Below are 12,018 nucleotides of genomic sequence, written 5' to 3'. Positions count from 1 at the left end.
ATTAAAGCTAAACCATCTATTTTGAGATTAACTGAAGTATATGAAGATAATAATCAAATTTCTCTCAAAAGACTAGTTAAAGTATATTTGACATTTTGAGGTTCGTTTAGTAAAAAATTTTTTTTATGGTTTCTCCATAATAAGATTACCGTCATTACTTTGATAAAAGAATTAAATATTTACTTCAAATATTATTTTTTTTTAAGTTTTAAAAACAATTTGCTATTAATTTAGTAACTTTTAACATTTAACAGTTGGTAGTAAATAGCTGTCAAAAAAAAAAAAGAAATCGTTGACAGTTAGTTCTCAAAACTCGTAGATAAATCACGTTTTTTCTAAAATTTCGGTTAAATAAAAGCCTGAATAATAAATCAAGATAGAAATCGGACGAAAGGTAAATTTCCTTGCAAATTTAGCTATAACCACAATCTCTCTCTATAATAATTATTTAAAAAACAAATAATGGCTGACGATTTACAAAATTACAAGCTGCAACTTCAACAAGTCGAAGCGGCCCTAGTTTCCGATCCAGACAACAAGGAACTTCAAAAGCTGAAGGTCGACTTAGAAGAGGTAATCGAATTAACGTTGGATTTGAAACAGAAGGCTGAAGAGGCTGCCAGTCAACCAGAATATCGAGAGGTAAAAGCTCATGGTGAAGACGATGAAATCACAAAGTCATTACTCGCCGTCGAACAATTTGTCGCAAAAAATAAAAAGAAAAAAATGTGGAGAGTCGGAGATATATGTATGGCGAAATGGAGCGATAACAATCAATATTATGAGGCGAAAATTGATACGATTAACGCTGACGGACAGGTGAATGTTACATTTGAAGCTTATAAAAATAGAGGTGTAACTACTTTAGGGGAACTTAAAGAGTTTACAGGTCAAAAAAGAGTATTGACTGAAGCGGAAAAACTTAAACGGGCTAAAATGAACAACAAGGAGTATTTAAAGAAGAAAAAGGCGAAAAAACAACAACGATTCAAAGAATTGGAAGAGGAAAGGGAGAGTGAAAAACAAAAGTGGTTAGCTTTTACTACAAAAGCCACGAAAAGTAAGAAAAGTGGGATTAAAGCTAAAAGTATATTCGCCAGTCCGGATACGGTGAATGGAAGAGTTGGAATTGGTACTTGTGGAATTAGCGGAAAACCTATGACTGAATTTACATCGGCGGAAAAGTGGAGAAAAGGAGTTTAAACAAACATTATTATTATTAAGATTATTTGTAATATAAAAATAACAATTTAATTTAAGTTTTTAATGCGAATTATTTTTTTTTGTAGTAAGTTACTAATTAATAAAGATTAAAAAAATAGTTTTGTGACCATGACTACCTTATAAATGAGTTTTCTAATATAAATTCTAAATATTAAAATATAAAGCGAAATATTAACGGTTATAATTTTATTATTTTAAGGTTATCCAACTTGGCTCGGTTACCATGGTGATTAAGATCCAAATATTGCAGTTGCTTGTCAAAATTGACGTTGAATTTAAGTTTCTTTAATGAAAAACACATATATAATTGAATTTAATTCAAAATGGAGAAATTATAAACAAGGTAAGTGGATTAAATCAAAAAAAATATTTTTAGATCAATTAAAATGTACAAGAATTTAGGGTTAAATAACAATTCAAACTAGAACTAACACAAGACCTAGAACTAGAAACAGTCGGGTTTAGTAGTGAAAAAAACTTTCAGTTGTCAATGTCAACTTTAATTTTATTATTATATTCATAATCTTCATAAAATAACCTTTAAAGTGAGTCCAAACTGGACGAATTTATCTTAAAAAACCAAAAAGTTCGGACTTTCAACTTTTAATTTTGACATATTTGTTAACTTCATAAAAAATCCTTTAAAATAAGTCCAAACTCGACATATTTAACTTTATTATTAATGGAAATACAATCACTTCCGGTTTGAAACGTCAACGTCAATTTTGACATATTTGTCATTTTCATTAAAAAACCTTTAAAATGAGTCCAAAGATGTTAAACCCGAAATTAACAACAGTGAAGATAGCAATTTAATTATTAAATATTAATACCAACTTAATTTTTAATTTTTTTTTATTGTATTTTTGTTTTTGTGATATATGTTGGGACAAGATGGACTCTCACATCAAGGAGTCATCGAGGTTACCATTCCAGTTGGATTTAGGTTAAAATATTATTGGTAATGTTATTTTTTTATAAATATGTTTTTCATAAACATTTTTTTATAAACATTTATAAACAAACAAAAAATTCGTGACCTAATTTGAAATAAATTTTTAAAATAAGCGGGGTTAAGTTTAATGATCCGTCGTTAGAGGGCGTTGTCACTCATTTTAGTTAAAATGGCGTCCGATAGTAAATGTTTAGTGATGTGTTGACAAAAGTTTGCACCGATTAAAATGTCCAATACACCGTCGAATCGTCGAAATGGGGCACAAAAAATACGACTGACAAGTAAGTTAATCGTACAGAGTCCCCAAAGCAGTTTGTAATTGTGGCATAAACGTGTTCGTGCGCGTTTTTTTTGAACCAGCAATATGGCTTCAATTATTAAAGGGGGTCTCCTCCCAGCTAGTTGATTAATTAACCGGCATTTAACTATGGGAGAGAGATAAAAACTTGGTGATTTACATCCTGTTAATTTAACGTTTAATCTGTTTTTCTTGTTGCAGTTCTGTGTGCGAAAAATTTGGTGCGAAAGGATCTTTTTCGTAAGTAAATAACTTTCACTTAAACATTTTTATAAACATCGCTTTTCCTTAGAGAGTTTCTACGTAATAATAATTAATATCACCATTTCTTTATAATTTTCATTTCAATTCAAGGTCTCCCAGATCCGTTTGCAAAGATCTCGGTTGATGGAAGCGGTCAATGTCATTCAACAGAAACTGCAAAAAACACTTTGGATCCGAAATGGAATTCCCATTATGATTTATACATTGGACAAAAAGACACCATAACAATAAGCGTTTGGAACTTTAGGAAAGTGCATAAAAAACAAGGAAGTGGCTTTTTGGGCTGTATTAAAATCCAAAGCTCGCAAATACAATGTTTAAAAGATACCGGATGTACGTATCAATATTATTAATTAATTTTTAATTATAAATATTTCAATTTTAGATCAAAGATTAAACTTAGTAAAAGCATCCCAAGATGATAGCGAACTCGTTAAAGGTCAAATAATTATTTCGTTAATGTCCCGAGATGGCCCATCTGGTGGAATACCACTAGCGGTGGTGGGGCCACAAGGTGAATTAAAAGGCCCATCAGATAGAGAAACTTCACCTCCGGAACCTACAGAAAATGTTTTACCACCAGGTTGGGAGGAACGTCGCACCGAAAACGGTCGACTTTACTACGTTAATCACGTCACCAAATCAACCCAATGGATTAAGCCCCAAAATAACCCAAAAAATCATCATCGTGATCGACCCCGACCGTCTCGAACAAACAATAATCCCACTGTAGACCTCGGCATCAACAACAACAACAATAATCACAACAATTCCAATGAAAATAATAATCAAACAAACGAAATTGTTAATGCAACGCCCACAACAAGTTCATCTTCAAGTTCGACGTCGCCGGTTTCGCCTGTTGTCAGTCCACAAAAAGAAATAATTAGGCGCGAAAGGGAGTTTAACGCCCCACCGATTTCAACGGCCGTTATTCCAGCGCCGAATAATATCAGTTGTAACGCTCCCGCGAGTTCTTTAAGTTCTGGAAGCGGAAATAGTAGTGGTGGTGGGGATGGGAACCAGCCGAATGGAAATACTCCGCGACAACATCGCGAGAGGAGACAGAGAAGTGGGGAGGATGGGCGGAGAAATGAAGGGAGTAGTCGCAGGAGGAATCCTAGGAATCGGAATGGGGTGGTTAATGGGAGTGTGCAAACGCAGAATGCTACGGCGAGCGGATCAGGGACAAGTGGGAATGGAAGCAAATTAGATTTACCAGCTGGATATGGTAAGCAAACTTTTTTATATACAATAAGACCTCTATATAACGAAATTGGAGGTTCCATAGAGTTATATAGAAACTTTGTTATAAAGAATCCGTCTTTTTCTATGTTTAAAAACCTATAGAATATACAGGGGTGTTTCATGAGGAGTGGTACATACGTTAATATGTTATAGATTTATTCATTTTAAGCAGAAAAGTTCCTAAAAACATGTGCTCAATTCTCAAAGGTAACTGAGATACAGCCAGTTAATGCATAAACCGATTTATTTAAATGTGTACAGGTGGATTTTTAATTTAACACTTCAGAAAATTTTTGAATACAAACATGTTGCCATTTATTTGAATTAAAAAAAAATATATGAGCGCCATCTATCAATAATTTATTAAGTCATTTAATGATATTAAATATGAATAAAAAATGTGAAATAATGCAATCTATTTCAACTTTTGTGTAAAACAAATATAAATTAAATAGTTCAACAAATTTATTTGTTTCAAATATCAGAAATATGTTTCTTTAATTTTTAGTTATAATGTACAGGAAACTGTAAATTTTATTTCTTTGACGACACTAAAAAAAAGTTTATTTTTAGCTTTATTCTAAAACAATAAGAAATAGACCTGTCAAACCCTATATTTTTGTAATCAGAAAGAAATAACGAATTTAATAAGCGAATAATCAGTGATTGTTTCCATTTAAAAAAAATCGAAAATTGTCATAATATCTCAAAATCAAATTCTCTGTAAAAAAGTGTCCATATAATGTCTTAGTTATAATACTCCACCTATAATAATAACCAAGATAATTTCACTTGTTGGTTTTACGATATTTTCAATTTTGGCTTCTAGGGGAAAAACAAAAGACGATAGAACTTTGTGGTTTTGACATGTAAGCTACTTTTTTTCTAACTCTTAGTTTCGATGCGTACACAACACAAGCAACTGAAGTTTGTATAAAATTGTGTATAGTGTATGGGTAACGTTGTTTGTACATTAAGTTGTTGTGCAACGCCAGTTTGCTCCATATACATAATAAACAAACTTCTTTTGCTATGTAGAAGTTCGTTATATAGAGGTCCTACTGTATTCTTAAGTAACAATGTGTAAGGAATAATATTTTTTTTTTTTATTTTTGGTATAGAAGTACGAACAACCCAACAGGGACAAGTTTACTTTTACCACATACCAACTGGAGTTTCAACATGGCATGATCCGCGTATCCCGAAAGATTTGGCACCTTTAGGGTTATCCCTTGATCAATTAGGACCTCTCCCCGCCGGTTGGGAAATGAGACACACCGCATCCGGTCGGATGTATTTTGTGGATCATAATAACCGCACGACGCAATTTACCGACCCTAGATTAAACACTCAAATTTTAACAAATATAATTCGAACGAAAAATCATTCCGGTACTCCATCAAATAGCACCCCAAACAATTCAACCGCAAATAATACCATAACAACAAACAACGCATCTTTATTAAATAATACGGTTATTGCAAATCCAAATGTGACCAATTTGGTTAATAATACGAATAATTTACAATCACCACCACCACCACCACCGGGTGGTGGTAATAATTCAAATCCATTAGAAAGAGTTACGCCAAATACAACTGTTACAACAAATGTTAATAATTCAACTCCGATGTCTCCAAGAAGTCGACCAACTGATTCGGATTTACCACACGGCTTGTTAAACGATTCCGAGTTATTACCGAAATATCGCCGAGATTTAGTGGGAAAATTAAAAGCTTTAAGAGCGGAATTACAAGCTTTACAACCGCAAAGTGGTCATTGCCGATTAGAAGTGTCACGTTCGGAGATTTTTGAGGAAAGCTACCGTTTGATAATGCGCATGAAACCGAAAGATATGCGAAAACGACTTATGGTAAAATTTCGTGGGGAAGAAGGTTTAGATTACGGTGGAGTCGCAAGAGAATGGCTCCATTTATTATCAAGAGAAATGTTGAATCCACAATACGGTTTGTTCCAATATAGCCGCGATGATCAATACACGCTACAAATTAATCCGGATTCATCGATTAATCCTGAACATTTATCGTATTTCCATTTCGTTGGGAGAGTTTTGGGAATCGCCGTTTTTCATAATCACCAACTCGAAGGTGGATTTACAACCCCGTTTTATAAACAATTATTAAATAAGCCGATTACGTTACAAGATATCGAAGGGGTTGACCCGGAATTACATCGTAGTCTTACTTGGATGCTCGAAAATAATATAAACGGCGTTTTAGATACAACTTTTTCGGTTGAAAATAATAGTTTTGGTGTTATAAAAGTTCACGAATTAAAACCGTCAGGCGCGACAATAACCGTAACCGAAGAAAATAAACGAGAATACGTTAAACTTTACGTTAATTACCGCTTTATGCGGGGAATCGAACAACAGTTTTTAGCGTTACAAAAAGGTTACACCGAATTAATTCCATTAGCTTTACTTCGACCGTTCGATGAACGCGAATTAGAACTCGTTATAAGCGGAATAGCAACGATTGACATCGAAGATTGGAAAGCAAACACGCGTTTGAAACATTGCACGCCGGAAACGCCGGTCGTACAGTGGTTTTGGCAAGTCGTGGAAACGTATGGGGAAGAAATGCGAGCTCGATTATTACAATTCGTTACGGGATCTTCCCGGGTTCCTTTACAAGGATTTAAAGCGTTACAAGGAAGCACTGGGGCTGCGGGTCCAAGATTATTTACGATTCACTGTGTTGATGTTCCAGCTCAAAACTTGCCAAAAGCACACACTTGCTTTAATCGCATCGATATACCACCTTATGATAGTTATCAGGTGCTTGCTGATAAACTTACACAGGCTGTTGAAGAAACTTGTGGGTTTGCTGTAGAGTAAGTGTAAAAAATTGTATAAAAGATAAGACTAAAATGACTCATAATGTTAATTGTAATTTTTTATTCCAAAAATAATTACTTAACATTTTGACATCCAACTCAGTGACTATGTAATTAATGTGTTATGGAAATATTTTAATTTTTTTTTAATTAAAAATTTCCTTAACATATTAAATTTGCTTTAAATACATGATTTGGAGATTGTTTCGATTTTTTTGTTGTTGTTAAGTAGTTCTTTTTTCAACTTAACACATTGATTACATATCGCGTTGGAAGGTAAATTACACAGTCATTGAGTTAAATTTCTTAAACATCACAGCAATATTATTCTTTATTGATCTATTTTTAAAAGTAAAAATGATTTTGAGCAATACCTTTAACTCATTGTGTTAATTTTTAAATTAAAGTTTTTTTGATTGTATTAATTGGTCCAAAAATAAGATAAAAGTATACAGTTTTGAGAAAAATAATATTCAGCAGTCATTAATAACAATTTTTTTTTATAAGGAACGAAATTGGGGAACTCAAAGTGTATTGCTTAACGTATTAACCAGACCAAGAAATTTTGCTTAACTCATTGACTGTGTGAGATCTCATTGTTTATGGTATTTTATTTTTTTTTAATTTGGTTGAAATGAAAGAAAAAATTAAAAGGAAAACGAAAAATATTTCTTAGCACATTTATTGCAAACTGTTTTATACAGGGTGAGTTATTAGTATCAACAAAAAAATATTTTTGTATGACTCAACTTTCTATTACGTAAAATTATTTTCACTTATACAGGGTGTTCCATTTAAGCGTAACGGAGAGTACGTAAATTTATTTAAATGGAACACTCTGTATATTTTATCATATTATGAATACAACTAAATTTGTTTATAAAACCGTATATGTTACTATTTCACAGTGTTTATAGTTCCTGAGATATTCAATTGTTTTTCCAAAATGTGCCTATTACAGGATCTTTTTGAAAACGATGTAAAAACGATATTTTTATCTACTGGCTTTGACTATTATCTGACATAGTTTCAAGGCAAAATTGGAAAAAATGTCGTATATACATCGTTTTTTAAAGAAACCTGCAATGGACACAATTTGGAAAAACAATTGAATATTTCGGGAACTATGGACGCTATGAGTTAGTAATATATACGGTTGTATAAACAAATTTAATGCTATTCATAATATGATAAAATATATAGGGTGTTTTTAAAAAAAATCTACGTACTCTTCATTACGCCTAAATGGAACAGCCTGTATAAGTGAAAATAATTAAACTAAAATAATAACGGTTTAGCATCTATCGTCCGCCGGGCTACTAATGATTCCCCCTGTATATTATCAGTCATTGTGTTAATGGTAATTTTGCTTTTTATGAGGAAAAAATCTTAAAAATAAAGAAGTTGTATTATTTTTTAAATATAAAAGTTAAATATAAAAATATTATTTTGGAGTTTTAAAGTGATAAAAACTAAATATTTAATTTAACTAACTTAACACGTTAAGTACCTATCATGTTTCAAGTCAATCTAGTCATGTTTTAAACATCACAGTAATATTGTGTTGTGTTTTTATTAAAATTTGTAATTTTCACTTTAAAATGATCATGTATAACACTTTGACTGTCAATATTCCAATTTTTAAGCATTAATGTTATTGAGACATTAATATAAGCATTGTTATTTGCAATGAATTTATTAAAATTTGAAAATCGAGTAAAAAATTAACACATTGAGTACATATCACATCTCATAATAGAGTCCATTAACACAATGACTTTATTTTTAATTAGTACCATTATCGTTTTTGTCAATAATTATCTATTAAAAGAAGAAAAAAATTACGTATTCCTCTTATTAACAGTTTTAAATTAAGAACTAATTTAACACATTGACTTAAAACCGAATGAAATCAAAATAGACATTTTTAAATTTAAAATTTGATTGAAAGAGATTTAATTACTTAACACGTTGACTACATATCGCTTCAATTATTTGGTTATTTTTTTATTAATTTAAGTCAATATTGATTGTTGTAACTTTGTTTTTGATAAAGAAAAAGTATTAATATTACTACCATTAATACACAATGATTGCTTCCTACACTGATTCTGTTAATTGTTTTATTTTTGATAATTTTATTTAGAAAATTTTAAATTTCTTGAAACATCACGTGTTAGAAATCACTTAATTTTGGTTAAAGCCTAAAATAAGACTGGGCAGTGCCTTAGAAAAGTGAATGAAATGAGTTAAATCATTAACATCAGCATGAATAGTTGCTTATTTCCGATTTTTCACAATTGTGCCTCGCTCAAGTCTCGTTATTTATTATTAAATAGACAATACACATCATTAAAAGTAAATAAAATCTTTAAACATATCGATATTATGTAAATATTAATGTATAGGATGATTGCCGAAACGTGCATTTAAAACAATATTAATTTTTTAATCAATTTTTTTTTATTAACATCGGTTAAAGTCACCAATTAATTTATAAGGTTACAAGAAAGAACATAATCTAATTAAGCACAATTAAGTGTAAAACGCACTGATTTTTTTAATATCATTTTTAAAGAGTAGAAGTTAAGGCAGGTTTGTGATTATACGATTTATTTATACATAGATACTTGTATATATTTTTTTTATTAATTAATTTGCACAAATAATTTTCTTTAATTTAAGAGGCAATAATAAAGACTTGATTAAAAAGAATTTGTTAATCTTAAGATTATCTTTCCTGTTAAACATTGAACAGGGGCGGGTTGTTTTTTTTTTGCTTCTTCGTTTTTTCGGACTGCTTCCGTAGCGGTCGTTTTTTTTGTAATCGTTGCAATCTGTTCAAGTGAGACGTGTTGATAGAATACTCCGCAATTTTTTTTTTTTCGTTTTTGTAAATAGGAATTTTAATTTTTAGGCAATCGTCGACACATTCTTTAGTGATATTGACTACTTTTATTATATTATAGGCGATTAAAAACTAGGCTATTTTGTAAAATAAAAAAACGTGTATTTTCAGATAAAGAAATTTCAAATATATATTATATATACAATTAATACCACCGTTATACAATTAAAATAAAAGATTCTTCCGTTCATTCCTCGTCTCTATTCCTTGATTAAGGACATATACATAATAGTATATTATTATACGAGCATATAATGAGGGACTAATGTTAAGTTTATGTCATGAGCGCAGCGAGTGGCATAATATAATAACTCGTTATATGTTCATTCTTTGTCCACAACTACTGTTGAAATTGATTCCATAAATTTATTTTTTTAAATAAATTTTTGAATGAAGTTTAAACGTCAATGTGACATAAATTCAATGTCACTAACTTCACAACAATTTGTCAAAATTAAATGTCAATTTTATGAAACGTCATGGTTTTTTAAGCAAATTAATTAATTTGTGCTTAAATCATACGAAAAAAGGAATTTGTTTAGGTTTTTTTAATATCAAACCTTTAGAAAGTGCTAGAAAATTAAATTAAACATTATATTAATTTAATATTAAATTACAAGTGCCCATTATGTATGGAATATACATAGTAGTATATATCTTGGTAAGTATCAACCTCAATTTTGACATATTTGTAATCTTAATGAAGATATAGTCAACTTCCGGTTAGAAATGTCAATGTCAATTTTGACATATTAATGACATCATAATCACCATGGCAACCGAGTCAAGTTGGATAACCTAACAATAATAAAATTATAAGCCTTAATATTTCGCTTTATATTTTAATATTTTTGTGGTTTACTTCTTAAGTGAAATACACTATAAATAAAAACAGAAATGTCAATTCTTCCAATGACGTCACAGCAAGGCTTTTGCAGGGGTTATGGAGTTGCTCAATGGAAAGAATCATATTAAAGAAATAAAGCATTTTATTCAACATAATCGTAAAGTAGGCACAAGAAACAGTATATAAAAACATTAACCTTGACAAAAAAAAACTAAACAATCATTTTTTTAACCTTCATCTCCATCTATGTTATTAGTACTAGGTGCTGTTTCTCCAAAACAATGTTTAGCTTTGGGATCTCTGTAAGAGTTCTCATGTTGTACACTTTGAGAATTGGTTCGACATTTTGCTAGACACAGCTCAAAATGGTCCGTAACGGAGGCGAAAAGAACGTTGTTTTGTTCTGTAGCTTTTCCGAGAACATTTTCTAAGACATCCTTTTTGTCGGGATGTAAACAACAGCTGATACAATATTCGTAAATGGCGCAACAATCATTGGTTCGACACGTTTCGCAGGAATATTGAATCACAGTTAAAATTTTATCGTTACAACAGCCGTTGTGTTGAACATCATGTCTTGGACAAACAAAACCCCGATCATCGACTATTAAAACTTTTCCTTGTACTGAATTTCGACAGGAGATAGGGTTCCCATCGCTATTTGTTGAATGTTGTTGTAAAGTTCTCCATATGAAGGGTTGGGTTCTTCTTACTGGGACTAAATCGTCATTTTCTAAAAAGTCAGGCTGCGCAACGAAAAAAATTATGTTAATAACGTAATCAATCAATAGGGTGTTGTTGTATTTTAGACACATTACCTTTCCAATGAAACTGACAACGCAATAAGTAAACGAAAACGTGAAAATTATGCCAAGTACAATTCGTCGTCGTAGAAATTTCACGAGAGGGGCGTACCACATTGTAATAGTCCGATTTTAACATGATTACAACTTAATTAGCTGCTAAATGCATTGTTTGCTTGCTTATCAGGTTATTTTAAGATGGGCTTCGAAAATTTGAGGTTATGTTTTTTCAATTATTTTTCGTTGCGGCGCTCGGTTACGTGTTATTATTACAAATGAGGTTCTTGTTATATTATTAATTTGTACCTTTATCGTTTTAGCCCGATTTTAAGCCCTTGGAAACTGTATTAATAACCAATTCAAATAATTAAAGCATTATTCATACTGTTTAGTGATCTTGGGTACGTTCCTTAAAAGAGGATTTATTGCGCAAATACTAAATAAGTTATTAAATAAACATAATTGGGTTATATTTAAATTAGAAATTTATTTGTTGATTTATTATTAAAAATGTTAATTATGTTGTAATATAATTTGGTTGTTATAAAATGATAGGGTGCGATCTAAAACGTATTGATAGCGCCATCTATTTCCGATGATGCTTTTGGTTCC

General features: G+C 30.9%; 3 protein-coding genes across 3 annotated transcripts; 2 read left to right on the top strand and 1 right to left on the bottom strand.

Moving 5' to 3' along the window:
* The first annotated feature begins 261 nt into the window (after positions 1 to 261).
* Positions 262 to 1,321, top strand: LOC111426343 (Splicing factor 30). Its single transcript, XM_023060829.2, has one exon. The coding sequence runs from the start codon at positions 463 to 465 to the stop codon at positions 1,201 to 1,203; it is 741 nt and encodes a 246-aa protein (XP_022916597.1). The 5' UTR covers positions 262 to 462; the 3' UTR covers positions 1,204 to 1,321.
* Positions 1,322 to 2,339: 1,018 nt separating this feature from the next.
* On the top strand, positions 2,340 to 9,905 carry LOC111426472 (SMAD specific E3 ubiquitin protein ligase). The gene is made up of 5 exons (XM_071195692.1): positions 2,340 to 2,460; positions 2,679 to 2,717; positions 2,832 to 3,074; positions 3,127 to 3,972; positions 5,111 to 9,905. The coding sequence occupies exons 1-5, from the start codon at positions 2,406 to 2,408 to the stop codon at positions 6,847 to 6,849; spliced, it is 2,922 nt and encodes a 973-aa protein (XP_071051793.1). The 5' UTR covers positions 2,340 to 2,405; the 3' UTR covers positions 6,850 to 9,905.
* Positions 9,906 to 10,727: 822 nt separating this feature from the next.
* On the bottom strand, positions 10,728 to 11,912 carry LOC111426153 (SREBP regulating gene protein). Its single transcript, XM_023060530.2, has 2 exons — positions 11,422 to 11,912; positions 10,728 to 11,349 (listed from the first exon to the last, which is right to left on the bottom strand). The coding sequence occupies exons 1-2, from the start codon at positions 11,521 to 11,523 to the stop codon at positions 10,831 to 10,833; spliced, it is 621 nt and encodes a 206-aa protein (XP_022916298.1). The 5' UTR covers positions 11,524 to 11,912; the 3' UTR covers positions 10,728 to 10,830.
* Positions 11,913 to 12,018: the final 106 nt, after the last annotated feature.

The sequence above is a fragment of the Onthophagus taurus genome, chromosome 5 (genome assembly GCF_036711975.1).
Source record: "Onthophagus taurus isolate NC chromosome 5, IU_Otau_3.0, whole genome shotgun sequence".
NCBI classification, from domain to species: Eukaryota; Metazoa; Arthropoda; class Insecta; order Coleoptera; family Scarabaeidae; genus Onthophagus; species Onthophagus taurus.
The sequence above is the reverse complement of the archived record's forward strand: the minus strand, read 5'-3'. Positions and strand labels throughout refer to the sequence as shown.